The sequence below is a fragment of the Triturus cristatus genome, chromosome 7, assembly GCF_964204655.1.
Source record: "Triturus cristatus chromosome 7, aTriCri1.1, whole genome shotgun sequence".
NCBI lineage: Eukaryota > Metazoa > Chordata > Amphibia > Caudata > Salamandridae > Triturus > Triturus cristatus.
Genome location: NC_140590.1, coordinates 162,756,472 through 162,777,947, shown reverse-complemented (window position 1 = coordinate 162,777,947; position 21,476 = coordinate 162,756,472). Strand labels below are relative to the sequence as shown.

The window sequence follows — 21,476 nt, the reverse complement described above, 5'->3', positions numbered from 1 at the left end:
AAAATGGTTATTGCCAAAGCACAGAAAAAAAGGGCCCAGTGCAATTATGTATATGTGTTCCTATGTCATCACGCATTCACCCCCCAATGCAGGCCACCTATACCTGGGCACCTGGATTGCCTTCAACCTTTATCTGTCCCTGGAGCAAACAGAAGCCTAGTCAACTCTCCCTTTGTAAACAGTCCCAGTCCCAGAGTGGAGAGCTGGTCACATCTCACTGCTCTTCACTGGCATATCAGAGAGAACATACTTTTGCAGTTACCTCAACAGGTGCAGTAGTTGGTGATTAGAGATAACTGCTTGCCCTATTTCCAAATGATTTACACTGTGCAGCTTGCCTTCTTTTTCAGTAGTTCCTGTTTGCTTTCATACAAACTGTCTCAGAGCACCCTGCTCTTGTGTCTTCGAATATGGCAGCACCTTCAAGCCAGTTTTCAGACCCCCTACACACCATCCAAGTGCTCTGAGCCAACCCTACCAAACCTTACCTGACTTGTTCTGTAAACAGATCCCTTCCCTTCAGCTGTGAGCTTCACAACAGGATAGCTGGTGTAATGATGCACCCCACATGAGGGGCACTAGGACCTGCCCGAGGGAGGACGAGGGCGGGCGGAAAGGGAGGAGCCGGGGACCAGGAACGGCAGTTAGCCGATACACGATGTACAGCAAGGTCGCAAATAAAGAAGCTCCATAATACCCAGTGTGTCCGTGTCCCTGTCCCTTTGTCCACGCAGGACACTACATCTGGCGACGAAGGTGGGAGACACAACACGCGAGGGAAGGCTAACTCGGTGTAACGCATGGGAAAGGGAAGCACCTAGCTGCGTGGTGGAGCCGGAAACCGCGTGGCAAGTAAAGAACGGCGCGATCGTCCTCGCGCGCTGGGAGCCCACCCCAGCCGTCCGGGAGTGTGTCGAACTGCCCGGAGCTCGCCCCGCCAGACCGCATGTGCCTGTGGCACGTACTGAGGGCTAGAGCCTGCCGCCTGCCTACTCGCCGGGAGCCCACCCCGGCGGTGACTTCATTCAAAAAAGGGGGAGCCGAAGAAAGAGCTGACTCACCTGGTGCCTGGCCGGAGAAAGTGCCGATCGAAATTGACAAGCGGTGAGTGAGAGAGAGCGTGAATAAATAATATAATCCCCGATGAAGAAAAGGCCAAATCTCGTTGCACACGAGACTCTCGTGGCGGCCATTTTGAAGTCAGGCAGTGTTATCCAATCCCCTGTCAGGGATATCTGGCGGCCATTTTGAAGTCAGGCAGAGAACCTGAAAGAGCAAACAAGCACTGGCGAGTGCAACGGACACAGCAAACAAGCACTGGCGAGTGCACCGAACACAGCAAACAAGCACTGGCGAGTGCAACGAACATAGCAAACAAGCACTGGCGAGTGCAACGCACATTATAAACCAGCACCGACAATCGCAACAAACAATGAGATAATGGAGCCCGCTGTGGCTCCCATGGGTGTGCTGGGAGTTTCGTTCCTACGCCCTCCAGAGCCCCTCACTCTTGAATCGGGCGGGGGCATGGGCCTGCGGTGGCAAGAATGGCTAGAAGATTTCACGGACTTCATGAAAGGGTCTCATGTAACGGACCTGGAACAGAAAATGATTGCCCTCAAGAATCTGGTCGGCAAAGAAGTTGGACAGATCATAAAAGAACTGCCTCGTGAGTCCGCTAGCTCATATGATAAAGTCTGTGAAGCACTCAACCGCAAGTTCCTGCACAAAAAAAATTTCGACTATGAGCGATACACTTTCAACCTAGCTTCACAGGAAAGAGGTGAACAAATGGGTGTGTTTGTCACACGTCTGAGACGTCTGGCAAGATACTGTGAGTTTGATCATTTCTCCACCGAAGATGCCCTCCGACTAAGAATAATAGAAGGCTGCCTATCAGAACCCCTGAGGCGCAAACTGCTAAAGAAAAGCTACCCGCTAGAAGAGATTGAAGAAATGACAAGAGTCGAGGATCAAGCCGATGAACACGCAAAGAAGATGGAGGCCGGGAGAAGTGAAAAACGTGAACAGGCATTCAGAATGCAGTCTCGACAAGTGCATGGACGGTCCTCACCTCAAGTGCGCTCCTCCAGATCCAAGAAGCAATACCACTCGTCAAGCAACTCACGCCAAAGCGCGAGCCACACTCAGAAACGATCGGAAAGACAATTGAAATGTTACAGGTGCGGCTACGACTTCCCTCATGCAGACGCATGTCCGGCACTAGGACAACAATGTCAGAAATGTGGCAGGCGCAACCACTTCGAAAGCATGTGCGGCACATCACACAAGGATGACCAACAAAGACTGCCCCGGCAACACCATCCCTCTGGCAGTCGTCACCACGTCAGAGCAGTTCAGGATAGACGAGACTCATCCACAGGGTCGTCACAATCCAGCTGTCACTCCTGCCGGACCTGCCAATCTCGACGGTCGTCATCGAGAGAATCCAGCTCCCTCTCACCCATCCCACAAGATCGAAACTAATATGTCCACTTCGTGGCTGATCCTGACCGGCTAAAAGAATACCCACGGCTAGACCTCAGAGTTGGCTCTCATCGCACCAAGTTCGTACTGGACAGTGGGGCGTCACTAAACTACCTCCCAGTAGCGGAATATGAAAAAATGCGGCCGCCTCCCAAACTGGTCGACGCCCATGTGCAAGTGTACACGTGGATGTCAAAGAAACCACTGCCGTGTCTTGGGAAGTTCGCAACGGATCTATCGTATCGCGATCGTACGATACAAGCCTACATTCACGTTATTGAAGGGCCAGAGGCCGACAGTTTGTTAAGCCTGCCCACTGCAGAAAGACTGAAACTGATAGACATACTATACAAAGTGGATGATAAACTAGATGTCATTCAAAAGTTCCCCAAACTTTTCCAAGGTCTCGGAAAAATGAAAAACTGCCAAGTCAGACTGCACATCAATGAACAAATCACACCAGTGGCCCAACACCACCGAAAGATCCCATTTCACCTGCAAGAAGCAGTAGAGAAGGAGTTACAGGATCTACTAGAGGCTGACATTATAGAGAGAACAGATGGGCCCACACCATGGGTCTCCCCGGTCGTAGTAGTCCCAAAGAAAGGAGAGACAAGCCAAGTCCGCCTGTGTGTGGACATGAGAGCACCTAACACAGCGATAGAGAGAGAGAGAGACACCCGGGCCCCCACATCAGCGACATGATCACGTCACTCAACGGAGCAAAAATATTTTCAAAACTAGACCTCAACAAAGGATATCACCAATTAGAGCTGCATGAGCGGTCCAGATACATCACGACGTTCTCAATGCACCTAGGGTTATTCCGATACAAAAGACTCCGTTTTGGGGTGTCCTCAGCAGCAGAAATATTTCAAGAAGCAATTAGAAGAACAATTCATCATGTGCCCCATGTACTAAATTATAGCGATGACATCCTGGTATACGGAGCAACAACTCAAGAACATGACAGAGCGCTAGATTGGGTTTGTCATGCACTGACGGAGGCAAACTTCACACTCAACATGGACAAGTGTGAATTCCACAAACCAACGCTGAAATTTTTTGGACACATATTCTCCGGAAATGGCATGAAGCCAGATCCGGAAAAAAGTAGCAGCGCTAAATGACACACCGAGCCCAGAGGACGTTGGTGACGTACGTTCGTTCCTAGGCATGGCCAGCTACTGCTCCAGATATATACCAGACTACGCCACAATAAGTCACCCCCTGAGAACGCTCACCAAACAAGGGCAGCCGTTCCTGTGGTCCACTCACTGTGAAGGGGCGTTCAGAGAGATCAAGAAAGCGGTAGAGTCGGCTAACAACTTGGCCTACTTCAATCCAAAAAAAAAGACAGAGATCACAGTGGACGCCAGCCCAGTGGGGCTAGGAGCCATCTTAGCGCAATATGACAGAGAGGAGGACCGACGGCACATTGCAGCATATGCCAGCAGGAGTCTAACAGACACAGAGAGAGCATATTCCCAGCCAGAAAAGGAAAGTTTGGCTGTTGTATGGGCGTGTGAACATTTCCACATATTCATCTTCGGAAAACACTTCACCCTGGTCACTGACCATCAGGCTCTGATCACAATATTTGGAAACCCTCAAGCAAAAATGCCGCCACGGATAGAGAGATGGGGCCTCAGGCTACAAGAATACACGTACACCATCATACACAAGCCCAGAAAAGCTGAAAACCCTGCCGACTATATGTCCAGACACCCGACCAAGACGAGCCGATGCGAGCAATCGATTGCGGACGAATACATTTATTTCGTGGTAGATCAGGCTAGACCCCCTGCAGTTCCGCTGGAAGCCAACTGCGAAGCGACACAATCTGACGTCACCCTACAAGAAGTAAAGAGCAGGATACAAACGAACAGCTGGTGACAGGCACACACAAAGGAACAATATGACCAAGAGATGGCAGCATTCAAGCACGTCCATGAAGAACTGTCCATAGCGACCAACGGTCTCATCTTAAGGGACACGCAAATTGGGATCCCACGACAACTAAGACAAAGGGTCATAAACTTAGCACATGAAGGACACCGGGGCATAGTAGCAACAAAAAGAGCACTCCCCGAAAGAGTCTGGTTTCCAACACTGGACCAAATGGTGGAAACAACACTGAAGGACTGCCCACAATGTCAACTGGTGAGCCGTCCAGATCCCCCTGCACCGCTACAAATGTCTCCACTACCGGAGGGCGTCTGGCAACACGTTGCCATTGCTTTCTTTGGGCCATTCAAGTCAGGCCAATATGTGTTGGTCATCATGGACGAATATTCCAGATTCCCCATTGCACAACTATGCACATCCACAAAAGCATCCAGCGCCATATCAATACTAGAGGAAGGTTTTGCTGCGTGGGGCATTCCTCAAGTGGTGAAATCCGACAACGGGCCCACATTCAACAGCCACGACTTTGCCGACTTTGCCCAACACCTCAACTTTAAACACCGGAAGATCACACCACGATGGCCGCAGGCGAACGGAATGATTCATGTCCACGATCTAGAAAGCAATACAACAGGCGGAACTCACTCGAAAGAGCATCCAGACAGCACTGAACGAGGTACTAAGAGCCTATCGAAACACACCCCACTCCACCACGGGCAAGTGTCCGGCCACCCTCATGCTAGGACGGCCCGCGCGCACTAGACTACCAATGATAGGTGCCCCCGCGAGTGAACAATACCGCGGCTCTGACCATGAAGATATTGCAGCCACAGACAGGCTGAAGAAAGAGAAAATGAAGGACTACGCGGATGAACGGCGACATGCCTCTCCCGCTGAGATCAGAGAAGGAGATTGGGTGTTAGCGCGACAAGAGCAACACCGAAAGACTGACTGCAGATATCACGAAACTCCACTGAAAGTGGTGCAACAGAAAGGAACTATGATCACTGCGGAAACTGACGGAAGACGAGTCACCAGGAATGTGACACACTTCAAAAAGTGCAGCCCGAATGTCAAGGAACTACTGACTGAACTGCGAGTTGAGAAAAGAGAACCAGAGACACCGCCCCGCTGCAGTCAGGCCCTGATGGAAATGACTGGCAAACATGAGCGAGGTACTGATCATCAATCACGCCCCCAGCGGACCATTAAGAAACCGTCTCGCCTGATTGAAGAACTGTAAAGTTGAAAATGTTTTCTTTGTTGTTTCTATTTTGTTTGTTTACAGGGGGGGGAGATGTAATGATGCACCCCACATGAGGGGCACTAGGACCTGCCCGAGGGCGGGCGGAAAGGGAGGAGCCGGGGACCAGGAACGGCAGTTAGCCGATACACGATGTACAGCAAGGTCGCAAATAAAGAAGCTCCATAATACCCAGCGTGTCCGTGTCCCTTTGCCCACGCAGGACACTACAGCTGGGAAAGAACCAAGCTCAAAAGCTTTCCTCACACTTTTCCTTCTGGAAACCCCACTGTAAGCTGAACATAGCACTTTCTAGCTAGTCTCTGTAGGGAAATGCTATTTTTAGTAGTGTAATATTTAGCATCTCCCCCCTTTATACATATAGCACCCAGCTTTGTGGGCTGTAAGTCACACATCTGGGTGACTTGCCTAGCGTTTAACAGGAAGATTATTAACACAGACATTGTAATGCATGTGCAAAGTTGGTGCTGGCCCAGGGCCCCACATTTCCGGGGCCCCTTGATAGCGCCTGCTCTTTTCTGCAGAGTCTTGCCCGGACGACCTTCAACAATGCTTCAACAAATTGTCTGAAATACCGTTTTCCTTTCATTTATTTTCAATGTGGGTGATGTGTAGGAGTCTATTACAGAAATTTTTCAAAGGAATTCTGTGTTTTGGGATAAATGGGAGGGGATCCCAGAGATTATTTGCAATAATGTTAGTGAGCTGCTGCTGTTTTACAATACTGAAAAGACATGTTACCATCCTTGAGTATTAGTTGTTAACACATTTAGAATTTGGGCCAGGGTGCCTGTCAATGACCTGGCCAAAGAGGGCATGAAAGAGCTCAAATTGGATCAAAAATGTCAATCTGTCTCGACCATAGGCCACCAAACATGTTTGGGGATGATCTAAATCCTTACGATGTCCCTGCTTATCAACATGTTATACTGATTCTTTAGACATGAACTACAGTACATTAAGTGCCCTACCGCCACATGTTACATTTAACTTTAACTTTTAGCGCTAACGCTTCAGAGCACTAAGGGAAAAGGAAAGTCAAGGTAGCAGACTTTGTAATAAGAATGAATAACAGAAAAGGATAAACCAGATCAGGAATGGAGTAGAATGAACAAACAATTGAGGGAATAAATCTTACTCGAAGTCACCTTTTTCTGGACCCTAAGTTTGGTGGCTTTAGAGGTTTGTGCCCTTTACCACTCATAAATAGTAGTAAAGTACCTGTGTGTTGCCTTAAACCACATGTTGTTCATTGCAACTCCCTATCTGGCCTTCTTAACGTCCATATAGTTCTTTTGTAAATGATGCTTAAAGTGCACCTATGGCATGGAAAGTTATATATCATATGTGGGCTGCAGTATGTATTTACACCACCCACATATATGACAAAACATAACTGTCAGGAGCACCACTGTGCTCTGGCTGGGCTTCATAAAATGTACTGCTGTGACATATGGCAGGAAAAAATATGCATCTGCTATGTAGGAAAAGTTTTTTTTTATATATTCTTGTCACCCCTAAAATATGCATTAAAATCCCACGGGACGAGGTGCTAATCTATAGAACTAGGTCATACTACATATTTAGGTTAGTGTGCCCTCACAGAGAAATACAAGCCAAAAAACCTTGTAGACTTTACCCTAGAAAGGGCAGATGGATTAAAATCTCAATTCCCTATCTCCTGTTAGAAAAAGACTAGAATGTTTCAAAGTTTTTTCCTGCTTGGTTTTTACAATAGATTTAATAGTGAAATCGGATATTTGAGGTTGCCCAAGCCAGTTTCATAAAAAAGAAATAATTTCTCTTTTTACTTCTCTGAGAACTCTCTAACAGACAGAAGGTCTTTACCTTCTCTCATTTAAGGATACCCCTTTCTTTGTTTATTTTGTATACCTCAGGGGACTGGGAGTACCCCTTACAACTTAGTTGTGAAATCCCTTTCTCTCTCTTTTGTTATATTGTCTTTGTTTATTTAGAACCAGTTCTGCCACTCATCACACACCCAGAGCTTGCATACACATTCTTGGCTGGGAAAGTTATCAACCCAGGCTGTGAGGACAATGACCTGCCTCTGAACCTAGGAAGGCCAAATGGGTGTTAGCTGCTGACCCCTTTGCTGGTATTAGCAATCTGAGAGTGGACAGGAACGGGCATCTTCAGCACCACTTCTTTTGAGTTGGTGATGTCAATGAGGGCTTCTCCTTTTCTTTCTGAGGACCCTCATAGACAGCCAGGCTCCAGTCACAGTAGGAGATAAAAACATGTGTGCCGCTGTCAGGTAGGAGGAGAGCCCATTAAAATAGGGGAATGGTTTACTAGCTGAAGACAGCTGGGTTTCACCATCTTGAAGCAGTGGCTACTGTAAGGCAAAGAGGAAGTGTTGAAAATGGAGGGATGGGGGACTGGTATCATTTCTTCAACCACTGGCTACAGCACAGTAAAAATATGGCTCCTCCACCAGCACCTCCTCAGAACATTCTTGGATGTGGGAAGGCTTCATCTGAAGAAGGCCTTACTAGAAGAAGGCTCTTATTGAAAGAAGAGAACTTACACAAGAACTCAAGACTTCCTAACCGCTGCGGGTACCCAGGGACTGGAACTGCTGTCCAAGGGCCAAATGGCTGGCCTCCTGTTTCCTGCCTCAGGGACACAAAAAGCAGGACTCTTGATCCCAAGAGGGCCTGCTGACCCCTGATGACTGTACCCTGCAAGAGATCTGGCTGGGGAGAAACCTGGTGCCCAGAAACCTGCCTTAAAGAGCTCAGGGCTGCAGGACTATCCAGGAGGATCTTTCACAGCACTTTGGAAAAATTGGCACTTAGTCATTATTTTGACCCTCTGTGAACCAGGACAATGTCCTGAAATGTGCCCCGGAAAGAAGTTACCTTTGGTAATGCTTTCTCAGATAATTACTCTGACCACAGATTCCTAACTTTTTGAAGTTTTCATAGCAATGCTCCTGCGTGCCGAAGGTGGTACTGCATAGCTCGGCGTTGGGTTTTCCCCACCCTGGAAGTGATGGAGCGGAGCTGCCTACAAGTGCCACCCTTGCGTGTTGATGTAGGGTTCTTGTAGAGCACAAGAAATTGGAGGTGGCAGTGTGCAGATCTCTAATTTGGAACCTTACCTTTTTAGAGAGAAAAGAGATTTCTCCACAGAATGGGTAGGTGGGAAAGCAATGAGGAATCTGCTGTTAGAGTGGAGTATCCTATAGAAAGAGCGCTACTGATGGTAAGTAACTTGTTCTTCTGATGGATTCTGCTAACCGTAGATTCCTCACCTCTAGAATGGAAACCAAAACAGTACCTCTCAAGGTGGAATGGAGCCATATCAAAACGTCACTGTAGCATCGAACAGGTGAAATGCACTTCCTATCGGTCCTGGCTAGCAAGACAGTAGTGCTTTGTGACCGTGAGCACTGACACCCAGATTTTTCCCTCTGATAAAAGTATCCGACTAGCAGTTCTACAGCATTACATTGGATGTCAGGTTCATCCCACACGGAAACCTCCGCACTGCTCTCATTCTAAGTCTCATTCTTCGTTGGGACGTAGAATATTTTCAGTGAGAAAGCTCTAGCTAGCGGGACCAACCTTCTTTAGGTATCTGGCCTACGGTTCCATTGCAGCGGCTACAGTTTCAGCGATGTCCAATGCGGGGATGATTATTCTCAAAAAGTGATAGTCCCATTCTGCGTTGGGACTTAACAGAAATGTCAATGCTTTTTCTTCACTAAAGGGCAAAGTCCCTTTCTGAAGTGGGACTTAAGATTTTTTTCTAACTTTTTGACTTCCAGACTTTAACAGCGTCTAATACACTTGGTGTAATTAAACCCAGGCACCCTCGTGGTTGGCTTCAAATCATGCAGAGGTCGCGGTCTACAACGACTATTGACTACCACTGGTGCATTTCACTTTATAGCGGTGTTTTCACATAAAACTTTAAAATCCATATGGGATTTTTGTTGTTTTGGAGTACATTTTTTTAAGTTTGACTCAAATTTTTTCTTCTTTGGTTTGAAATTGGAAGGTGGAGTGCCAGCGTGCCAAAGCGAGCGCACTGCTCCCGGCAGGCTTGGGGGCTCCCGGCTGGTTGTTCTAGCTGCTAACTTGCTGTAATGTATCATTAATAGGGCCGTGGCATTACCTGATTCTGACTTAGTGGCGTCAGGAGAGGCAGTGTCCAATGCCAACTACCGAGACATCCTGATCAGCCGACTCATGTTTGACACAGTGACGTCAGGTCCTGCTGCCACCTGCGGTGCCAGTGGGTGACTGTAGTTTTGATAAACTTTGTGGGAGGCAGGTTGTGGAAATGGCCCTGCTCGCACCGCTGTGTGGTAAATTCAGTAGTGATCCCCGCGACTGGCGCCGGACCCAACCCCACGATTGCGACAGCCGCTGAAGCCCAGAGCACACATTGTGCTGCTGTTGACAAGCTCCCATTCTCTAGGACGAGATGAGCACAGGCTGGTTCCTGCACCTTCAGGCCCCGCTATTGCACAGACGCACCCGCCCGTGTTTGCCGAGTTTCTTCATTATCTTACCTCCTGCTTCTTTGCATACCCGTTAACTGGGTCGGAATTATCACCGGTTTATCGATATTCGCATAACGCTTTCTTCAGCCCTGAAGAGTCACAGGCATTGACCTGTTGACGAAACACGTGTCAGCTGGTGTTGTTGCTTTTCTCACGAATATCTCTTACATAAACTGCTCTAATGGAACTACCGGTGTCGATCTTCAGATAATTTTTCATTATTGTATCAACTGTTTATGTATTACGTGTGCTCAGTATTTGTTTCATATTTACAATGTTTAGGGCCTTGGCTCATAAACTCTTTCAGAGGTTTGGGGTCCACCTCTGTACTGTTGTCACCGTGAAGCCCCAGTTCTTCATGTCTATTTGACACTTTTGGCAACCTGCTTGAGCGCCACCGTCTTGCTTTCTCTGAAACCCCTCGCTGAAACTAGATGGCTGCTGACATTTGCCGATGGAGTCGTCTCGTTTTTTGCGGGCAGATCTCTGAGGAGGCGGGCGCCCTGGCCGTAAACTGAATTGCCACGGCTCACCTCGCTAGGTAAGTGTCAGTCTCAGACAGTGCGCCTCTGGACTGTCATTCAAGGACTCGACAATGTGGCATGCGGTTAATGGTCAGCTGCCTGCCCTGTGCCTGAAGTTATATGGACTGCAGTGAATTTTTTTTTAAAACACGTTTTAAAACCTACATTTGACAGAATCTTCTCTGGACTCTGATGGAGAGAGGCAGACAAACGTCTTCTACCGGGGGCTTTGGTGACATGAGGAAGATGTGACAACTGCGAAGGTGGTAGTGGGCGAAGGACCGAAGGCTTTATGGCATGCCTTTAATTATTGTGATGCATTGAAATGTTTAATTCTCGTTTGTGACTTGTCCCATATGGCTCCGCGTTGTAGTGCCCTTACACAATCCTTCCAATTAGTGCCAAGAAGCCACATCAGCTTTGAGCACTACTCTTTACACCACTCCCCCCGAAAACACAAAATGTATGTCGTTAGCTTTTTATCAGTTGGGGCCTGATGTCCTGCCACTGGTTTTTTTTTTGTCAGCCTTTTTATTGGATTTTAGTTATCGTACAGGTATAGTATTTACCCTAGCATAACATTCATTGTCCACATTTTCAGTGGATAAATGCGTGTCTATGGAGGGGGGTGCTGCTCTTCGTGTATGGGGCAGGCGTAGATGCATGCCTGTTTGGGGATGTCCTGCCACTGATTGCGCTTCTTAAAAACAAAATAACGCTCTATACCATAACTAAGAGCTTTGGCAAAGGCAATAGCTCCCAAAGCCGCAACCTATTGTTTTTGCCAATGCTTGTTTTTCACTGCCGACCAACTGGTAACCAGCATGAGACCAGCACCGTGATTGGCCTGAGCGGGCTGTTTCGACACTTAGTTGGGGTATGGGAGTCTGTGTTTGGTCTCCACCCAGCTGTGCAGCACAGCTTGGGTGGAGAGATCGAAGGGCGAATGTCGGTTTGGCTGTCCTAAGACGGCCAGCCAAACCGACATGCGCACTTGCAGCAGTGCCCACCACTCTGCCCCTGGTTGCTGTCCATCAGGATGGCCCAGCCCCACCCTTGGATCGACTCAGCAAGGAAAAATAAAATAACCTCTTCTTATCATTTTATTTTTCATGTTTTCGCTGCTGAGGGCAGTGGGGCGACGCTCCTCTGCCATGACGGAGGATCCCTGCTGCTCAATGGGTCCGGCCTATAACTCGGGTTCAGTGCCTTTAATAACCGGTATAGCCCTTGGCAGCAGCCTATAAGGATATATTAGAAGACTGGAATGTTTAAAGCCATTGTCGCACTGGGGCACAGAATAGGCCGGACACCAAAATAAAAGTGGCCCCTGTTCCCAAACTAGATAACTAATAAAGAGGTCCATGTTTGCAAATTCGGCCAGTTTTGACTTGTACAATTACGCTGTTGGGGTATTTTCCAAAGTATGTAAACATTTACGTTTGCTACAGGCAATGTTTGTTTTAATATCAGGGAAATCAACAGTAAAAACCGTCTCACCTGGCAACGCAAACCCACAAATTGCTTATAAACCGGCCCACAAACTGATCTCTCAGACCAGCCCATCGGGCACTGCCTGCTTGCCCTGTAGGCTATCCGACCCTGGTGACCGCTGCACTGAAGACAAGAGCGGCTCCGGGAGTATAGCGGATGGTAAAGGCCTTCTGCTACCACCTTCTGATATTGGTCTATCTCCCTTCATAATTTAGAACATTCTAGTCTCAGTAGGAGAACGTTCTAATGTGGGACTTCTGGTGCTATCCTTCGTTATAGGCCCTTGCCTATGGCTCACGTCACACGTTTGATGTTTATTACCTGTACATTTAAGTGGTATCTGGGATTCCTTTTTTGGAAACGTGGTGTAAAAGAATCGTTTAGCAGTGCGCTCCTGGGTGAAACTAGGACCCAGCTCTGAATAATAAGCCATAAGAAGCATGGAAAAGCCTGTCTCCCCTTTGTGGGATGTACCTTAAATATCCAAGAATGGGCTCTGTGCTTCAAGGCTGCCTGTGCTCTGCATACAGTGCCATTACTGGACACAGCGTGAAGGTGTGGGGCATGGAAGAATTATCTCTCTGCTTCAAAGCCTGGGCTGTGAGTTTGCATAGAAGGGCCTGTCTACCCAAGGTGTCTTGTAGATGCGCATTAAAGTGCAGTGGTCCTAGGGATGACGTGAGGCTGCATGGAAAATCCTCGCTTCCTGGGGGTACCTTCCATAGAATACGAGGGTGGTCCTCCGAAGGGCCTTGCAGACTGAGGGTGGTCCTGCTTCAGAGTGAGGATGTATGGAAGGATCTCTCAGAAAGGCATTATGTGGACAGAAGGACCTAAGCTACAAAGTAGCGGTGGTGCCTAGGGCATCATACAAATGTGAAGGTGGTTGATAGAAGGGTCTTTTCTGAGCTACAGAGGATGGGTGGGAGGCAGTTCTGAAGGCCATTTCCACCTAGGGTACATTATAAAGGCAATATGTAAGGGCGGTCCTCAGGCCCTTCTAACTGGTAGAGAGCATGGGGCCGGGATGGAAGGTCCTCTCTGCCTAGGGTTCCTAACAGAGGCTGACTGAGCAAGGACCTAGGGAAGGCCTTTCTGTTACAGGGTCTTGGGTGTGATGATGAAAGAAAGGTCACCGCTGCCTAGGGCTGCTCGGCCTGGGGTGTGATGATGAAAGAAAGGTCCCCTCGGCCTGGGGTGTGATGATGAAAGAAAGGTCCCCTCGGCCGAGGGCTCCTCACAGAGGCAGAATGGGATGTGGACCTAGGGAAGGCCTGTTACACAGCCTGGGATGTGATGTTGAATTAAAAGTTCTCGTTTTCTGGGGTTCCTTGCCAAGCAAGAACATGCTTGAAGGAGACCCCCTTGCTTGAAGCCCCCCCCCCCCCCCCCCCAGGGTGAGATGGTAAAGGTCTTTCCTTAATTCTATCCTATATGTACCATAAGGTGATTGTTGTAGCTCATGGAACAATCACCACGAGGAACAGATCTCCTCAACAGCCCCATGCTTAGCAAACGTGCCATAAACGCACATCCAATGGAAAGGAGGAGAATCAAGTAAATAAAAACAACTCAAACTGTCAGTAAAAATCCGATCTCAATCCAACTTTCCTTGAAAAGCTCCTCTGACAGGTGAAAAGCACCTCTTGTGTTTTCTGTGGTGGGGCATTTCACAGCAGGCTCCAGAGAAAAATGGAATTGATCCTGAGGCGAAAAACAATGGTCAGATATCTCCTGGCCCAGAAACAAAAAGTCCCGAACTATTGAACCCCCCTCCCGCCCCCCCCCTCCCCCCCGCCGGCGATTAAACCTGGCCCTTTGGAAGTACCTCCAACAGACAAAGCAACTCGCCGAGACCTGTTTTTCAAACTAGGCCCCACTTTATTGTTCACAGCACCGTTTTACTTGTTACAAAGCACCGAATAGAAACAAAAACACACAAAATTGAGCGGAAAGAGCGCATAGAAGCAGGCCGGGCACACAGGCAGCATTTTCCCGGGGTCCTGTGAAGTGTGTGCACTGTCCCCTGATTGCCTGTTCTCAGAGGCCAGTGTTAATCAGTTTCTTGGCCCCACAGTCGTGGGGGCGGCCCCTGATCTCAGCACTCTTCCCAGTGGGTCTGAACACACCTGCTCCTGGCGCTCTGAGGTGGCACATCTATGGGGGGGGGGGGGGGGGGGGGCGCACTGAAGCCAGTGTGCCAAAGTGGAGGGTCGGGGGAGAACGGCACAAAACAAGTGCGGATGCTGTACTTGGGGACAGGCTGAATGACCTGTGGGGCAGTAGGAAGGTTCACCCCGGGCTGCTGGTACTAAAGGCCAGTGGAGCCTCGAAAGGGTCAGTCACAAACTTCGCCAAGCCTGGCCAGCCATTCACAAGCAATAGTCTATAGAGAAATGTCCATATTTGTTTTGTGGGCAGTCCGCCTCGAAGGTGGTCTCTCAGCCTGGTAACCAAGGTCAAAGGTCAGCTTAGCATCTGCCGAAGGGGGCACAGGCCAGGCATGGCGCCGGAGCTCCTCTCGGTATCACTTCCCGGCCACAGCGGGCTTGTCCTGGCACACGATGGGGATGGTCCGCTCTTCGGGCTGCTTGGCCTCCGCCGTGGGCGCCTCGACGGACAGGATGCCGTCGGGCGAGAGCGCGCTGGTGATGGCCGCGGGGTTCACCACCTTGGGGATGGTGTAGCGGCGGTGGAACTCTCGCGAGATGTAGCCGTGCTCGTCCTGCAGGGGAGGCAGGGAGAAGAGGGTGAGTACCAGCATCGCTCTCATGGCAAGTCCCCAACTTCCCACCGCCCACCAGAAGTGCAGTCTTTCTAAATCTGTATTTAGGCCCAACCCCTCCTTTCCCAGGGGAGATGGGAGGTAAGACGAGAATCAGCCATCTTGGTTTCCCAGTGCACAAGAGCGCCCACCCCTCACCCAAGAGCGGTGGCAAAGCTAGACTTGGGCAGGGGAGGGCGGGCCCAGATTGGAAGCAATGCCCAGGGCCTGGAAGTCAGGATAAAATATCGTCATATGGGGCCTAGGCTTGTCATCACTAGAAAAGACCAACCCCTCACTAACAGGAGAAAACTAAAGTCCAGACGGTGAGGGCGGAAAAAAGAAAATCCAAACCTATGCCCCCTTGGCACCGAGTCCACCCCCTCTCAAGGGGAGTGATGCACCCCTTTGTATGGAATGGGCACCACTTCATGCTGAGGGGAGGCACGCCATATCTGCTGAAGGCTTCTCCTGTAGGTTACTAGGGACCCAAGACTGCATCGCAGGTACATATGCTGGTGTGCACGGGGTGTATAGTGCCCCTGTGATCCCACCACCTGATTGTGACCCATGACCTCTACAGTGCACCTCACCTGTCTCTCCTCGTGCTTGGCGTGCACCTCCACACAGTCTCCGATCACTTTCACGCTGATCTCCTCTGGCGAGAAGTGTTTCACGTCCAGGTGCACGGAGAACTTGTCCTTGTCCAGCTTCACCTGTGGGAGAAGAACAAAGAAGTGTGACTTGAAAGCATCTGTAAGAAATGGAAGCACGTGCGGGCGTGAGCCAAGAATAACGGCTAGCACGTGTGGACGTGAAATGAGAGTACCCTACAGGAAATGAGAAAGCGCATGAATTTGAGATGAGACCACCCTGTAGAGCAAAGGTTACACGTGTGGGAGCGAAGTAGGAGGATTCTGTAGGAAGGTAGAACAAGTGTGTGCCAAGCTTCAGAGTATTATGTAGGAAAGGGAACCCTGTGAGCGCACTGCACGAGAACGCACGCATGTGAGCTGAGAGCATGCGTGGGAAAGGAGTATACCCAGGGCTTTAAGTGGGCCGGGTCAGAGCACCGGCAGTTTTTAGGTCTCGCTGAGTCAGCGCATGCGCTGCTCGGCGAGACATTTAGTCTATGGGCTTTCAAAAGTCCTACCAGACGCTTTTGCTGGCCACGAGCGTGCAGTTACATGCACAATGACGAGCAGAGGCGCCATATGGCTTTCCCCTCTAGTCACTGTGCGCGCACACCACTCGCCAGACGTGCAGCTGTTTTTTCACTTTTTCCACCGCACGCACCACTCGCGTGCTTTTTTTTCTTTCAGCGCGCGCACACAACTCCTGGGCTTGTTTGTGCTTTGTTTTGAGCGTAAGTATGCATACACAAGTTGGTATGTCTATCTTGTGCAATTGATTACTAAGCCTGATTGAAACGGGACTCCGCTAACAGCGCGTTACTCATCCCAGCAGCAAGACAAATAGGCACACACGCTCTAATTGTGCTGCCTGGAAGACAGAGTGATGTCATTGCGTCTCCTTTGGAGGAGCATGGAGCAGCACAGATGTACCACAGCAGCATTCTCCTTGTGTGCCAGGCGCGCCGTTCACAGAATCTGCCACACGAGTTCTTCTTGGAAAGCACTCGAAGAGCAAAATATGAAATGCTTCTCAATTGGGGGCTGTTTTTATCACAGTGCTTGGAGATCCCAGGCATTCATCACTTAGATTAAATAAATCCTTTAGAGGGCAATCGTAGTCCAGTTTTGTTTTTGTTACTTGTGTGTTACTCAGGGTAGAAATATTGGTCTTAACGGAAAGCTATATCACTATTGCAAAGAACCATTTAATAGCCTACGTGATGTTTTTACGATTTATTCCGCTGCCCATTAAAAAAAAAAAAAAAAGCAGGGCTTTTTCTTAACCCCTTCACCGCTCATGACGGAACCACTCCGTCATGAGCCACGGTTGCGCTGTGCTCATGACGGAGTGGTTCCGTCATGCTGCGGCCGTTGGCGGCCGCTCCGCCCACGCGGCGCTAATTCCCCTCCTGTGCGGGCGATTAGCGCAGTGGGCGGAGACGTGACGGAACCACTCCGTCATGAGCACAGCTCAACCGTGACTCGTGACGGAGTGGTTGCGTCACGAGCACAGCGGACCCGCAACTGCCCCCAAACCCCCCAGCGCTGCGGCGGAATTCCTGCCGCGGCGAAGGGGTTAAAAACTGTATTTTGGTAGCTTATGTTTGTGATCTCAAACAGGATATTAACTTTCAGGCTTGTAACTTAGAACATACTAGGTGATTCCTTTATGCCCCACAGCGAATGCAAACCATACTGTCTTAACATGTATGCTTTCAGAATTGTAATAAGTACGTTTGACACTGACTACAAAACCAGTTGTCGTTTGGCGCTTAAAATATTTACTTTTGTTGTTTCTAAAGTTTTATCAACATTGAAAAGGTGAAAAGCTAGTCACCCCCCCCGCCCCTGAGGTTCATACCTGTAATGTGTAGACCCCTAGAGGTAGTGCCTTCCCCATTGAACTCTTATACGTAAACAGCGTTTCTGGTATTTGAATGGCCTGGCACACACTAAAAGAAACAAGCATTGGCATAGCCAATAGGTCTTGCCTTTGGGACCTTATAAGTGTTTAGTTATTCAGCACAATATCCTTGGTGCAACAACATCAAGTGTTGCATGGCTAAACACTTATAAGGTCCCAACGGCGAGACCTATTGGCTATGCCAATGCTTGTTTAAAGGGGGCCTCGAAATGGGTCGCTATAGGGCTCTGTTTCTGTGCCCTGGCACAGGGGACCGTTTCTTTCCGGGCTGCAGTGACAGCACATCGATGTGAGCTGCTCACTTCTCACTAGAGGAGAAGTTACGGCAGGACGTCATGCCCAGGGCCGGACTGGCCATAGCGGGCACCGGGCAATCCCCCGGTGCGCCGCACGGGAGGGGGCCGGTTTTGGGCCCCTGGGGCCATTTGTGTTACAGGGCCGTTTTTGCAGCATAGCTGCAAAAACGGCCCTGTAACAAAATCGTCCGAAAACCGGCCCTGGCAAAGAGCTTGGCGGCACCCCCAAGCCCAGGGGGGGGGGGGGGGGGGGGGCGGCGGCCGTCTACTTTGCCAGGGCCGGTTTTGGTTCCCAGTCCGGCCCTGGTCATGCCAGGTGAGGGTCCTAGGGGAGGGAAATCCTTTAAAGAGTCATTTTCTCTCTGGATTTCCCTTCTCTTTTTGAAACTCAGGAGCAGCAGCGTTGCCATGGTGTCACCAGAGCTTTAAGTGGAAGCTTTTTCAATATTCTATACAAGCCATGCTGCTTATTTATTTCATGCAACTAACAAAAGCCATTAGTCCTGACTTGTTGTAGGTATGATGCTACGTGTTGTTTCATATCTGGATGCAACGACAGAAACAGCAAAATACAAGTGGGGGGGGCACACTATGCGAAACACAGATGTTTAGCTTGTGTTTTAAACCACGCCCTTAATTACATTAGCCACGCCCCTTTGAGAGACACGTAAAGCCCCGAGTATACCTGTGAGTGCGAGCTGAGAGTTCCCTGTAGGAAAGGAGTACGTTAATGAGCGTGAGCATATCCTGTAGGACCGGAGTACTTTAAAGAGTGTGAGCATATCCTGTAGGAAAGGACAAACTGCATGTGCTGCCGCTGCGTACAGGATACGGAGGCCGTAAATATGTTGTGGGAGAAACCACAACGAGCTGACATGGGAAACATCACTTTGTTAAATCTGCGCATATAAACAGCGCGAGGACGTTATAAACAAAGAGGGGAGAATGTGGCGTAACGGCCAGAGCTACCATAGTTGGAACCGGATTCGATCCTCTGCAACATCTTGCGTTTTTGGGCAGATCACTTCCATCTACCTTTGCCTACCAATAAAATAACTTGCCCTTGTGTAATCTAACTGTTGCTAATTTAAAGCGCTTCAATAACTTCAGGTCGAGTTCGCGCTATAAAAAGAGCAATAAATAAACACAGACGGTCAGCAACACACCCACACGCTTGTAAACCTGGCACACGCTTTGAGTGAAAGGACACACCCAGGGCTCTGTGCCACGCCCACAGGCGTGTGACAGATTTGTCAAACACACAAGAACCAATGGAGCATAGGAGGAGCCAGGCCCAGTCACAAACATAATAAACGGAAGTGACGCCCCCAGCCGAGAAAACACAAGCACACCTACGCCTCACAATATACAAGATTCAGAACTCAGAGGCGCCTATAGGTCTGCAGACAGAAATCACACCCGGGATCTCCGACACCCCAACAGGTGAACCTAGGCCCACGCAGATCTACAGGGGGCGCCCACAAACAGACACGGATGATTAGAGAGGCGCACACAGACCGCTCGCTGCCAGAGAGGCGTGACGCGCCCACCTATGTGTGTGTACAAGCGAATGCACAAGGACACAACCTAAGCAAGAACAGCCATGCACAACACCGGCTGCTCTACTGGGGTCATTCGAGGACAGGCGCAGAAGCGCAGGGTGAGCAGGCGCCACGGATGACCCAGATCCAACAGTATTATTTTATGTATGTGCCCGCCCCCTCTTTGGAGACCTGGCTCACCAGCCCAGCCGCTTCTAGAGGGTTCTCCGCAATATTTGTATTTCCCGCCCACCTGTCGCGCCTCCCCTGGCACCCTCGGATCTCCGCCCCTTCCAGAAAGCTCGAGTTGTTGCATGTCAACAATAAACACACGGCACAGGGCTGCCAGCCCGACCAACGCTTCGCCCCTGGACGACTTCACATCTATATTTATGCATCAACAGGCCACAGCGTGGCGCCGATGCAAGAGCTCCTACTGAAGCGGACGCTCGGCGCGGGGAGCAGATTCTGCGTCACTGCGTGTGCCCCGCAGTGCCGCACTTTTATCCACCTCGGAAAGATGATGGGGAGAGGATGTGGTCCGTCGGCTACGCTGCCGACTTTCGTGCTGGAGACCAGAGTTCGAGCCTCGAGGACGCGTCCACACCCTGTGATTCTGGGCAAATCACTTAATCTCCCCGTGCCTGAATGTGTAATGTAAATACGGTGCTATGTAAAGCGCTCCAATACCTTCGGGTCGAGTTCGCGCTATATAAATATGCAAAAAAAAAGAAAAAAATAGGCTGAGCTGTGACTGGAATTTATGTCCACAAGCTCGACTAGTGGGCACCCTACTGCACTAAGACACCCGGCTGACGTGAGCAGACGTAGGCACCCAGACCCTTCTTAAAATACATGTATTTAATATAAGAAGGAAGGCAACCATTCTTTAAGCCCCTAAAATGTCTGCGAATATTAATATAGTACAATACGCCAGAGCCGCTGAAAATATCGCAGGGCTGGGGCAGAGTCAGTGTAATGGGCAGGTCCCAGTTTCCAATGTTAGTGTGGTAGCTCAGCGGTTTAACGCGGCTCCTTCTCGTAACTGCATAAGGTCGCATGTCCACACCCTGTTTTAGATTGGTTTTACTACTGCAGTACACGATGGACTATACTAGTTAGCCCCCGCATTAGAAAAATGTTGCGGTAAACCTCTCTTACCAATATTTAAATATAGCGTCGTCCAATGACTGCAGCTTCAAAGAGCCTAGAAACGATGCTCCTTAAAGTGTTTGGCCGCATAGCATCCCGTACACACAGATAGCACAGTGAGCTGCACACATTTCTTGAGATCAGTGAGTGTGAGTTGCTAAAGAACTCTTAACTTGCTGCACCGGACTGGGAATAAATAACCCGCAAACAGGCAAATAAATCCAGCCACAGCAGTTTACTGTGCATAACACCCCAGACAATGAAGACTCCGATGCAGAGATATGCGGGGTATAAACTCTCATTAGCTATCTCGGTGGGTTAATGCCCTTGCCACGGCTGCCTGTCTCTACGCAGCGACAGGTTCTGCGGTACTTTGCGCTCTTATTCTCCACAAGACACTTACCTCGGAGAGGCCGGTCTCCAGCGGGAGGGGGATGCTGGGGGTCCGGGCATAGGGGAAGACGCTGCCCGAAAAGCCGGGGAGGAGGTCGGTGTCAAAAAGCCCCTCGCCGAAGCGCTGGTCGAAGAGGCGGCTGGGGAAGAGGGGGCCCGGGAACCAGGGGCGCCTCATCCAGGGGTGGCTGATGGTGATGTCCATGGCGTCTGGTGCGAGGGTCACGGAGGTATTCCGGTATCAGAGCGGGAGCTTCTCTAGCGCTGCCTGCAGTCCTTGTCCGCCAGGCGCCTCCGCTCTTCCTTATATACCCCGCGCCGCGGCGCCTGGAAGGAGCCAGAAGTTTATAGAAGAGGACCGATGCCAGAGGAGGGCAGATCATTCCAGGCGTGGAGCCCCGGCGAATCTGTCACCAGGGAGAGGAGGTGGGCGGGGACAGGAGGGCCACCAGGAGCGGGGGGACGAGAAGCAGCGAGAGAGGGAAAGAGAGAGAACAGAGAGAGAAGAGAAAGAAACACCGAGAGAAGGGAAAGAGAGAGAAGCAGCGAGAGAGGGA

The 21,476-nt window shown here is 49.9% G+C and overlaps 1 protein-coding gene across 1 annotated transcript; it reads right to left on the bottom strand.

Moving 5' to 3' along the window:
• Positions 1–14,056: 14,056 nt before the first annotated feature.
• On the bottom strand, positions 14,057–21,245 carry LOC146809118 (alpha-crystallin B chain-like). Its single transcript, XM_085615917.1, has 3 exons — positions 20,930–21,245; positions 15,572–15,694; positions 14,057–14,939 (listed from the first exon to the last, which is right to left on the bottom strand). Exons 1-3 carry the CDS (start codon positions 21,122–21,124, stop codon positions 14,742–14,744), a joined length of 516 nt encoding a protein of 171 aa, XP_085472043.1. The 5' UTR covers positions 21,125–21,245; the 3' UTR covers positions 14,057–14,741.
• Between the last annotated feature and the right edge of the window lie 231 nt (positions 21,246–21,476).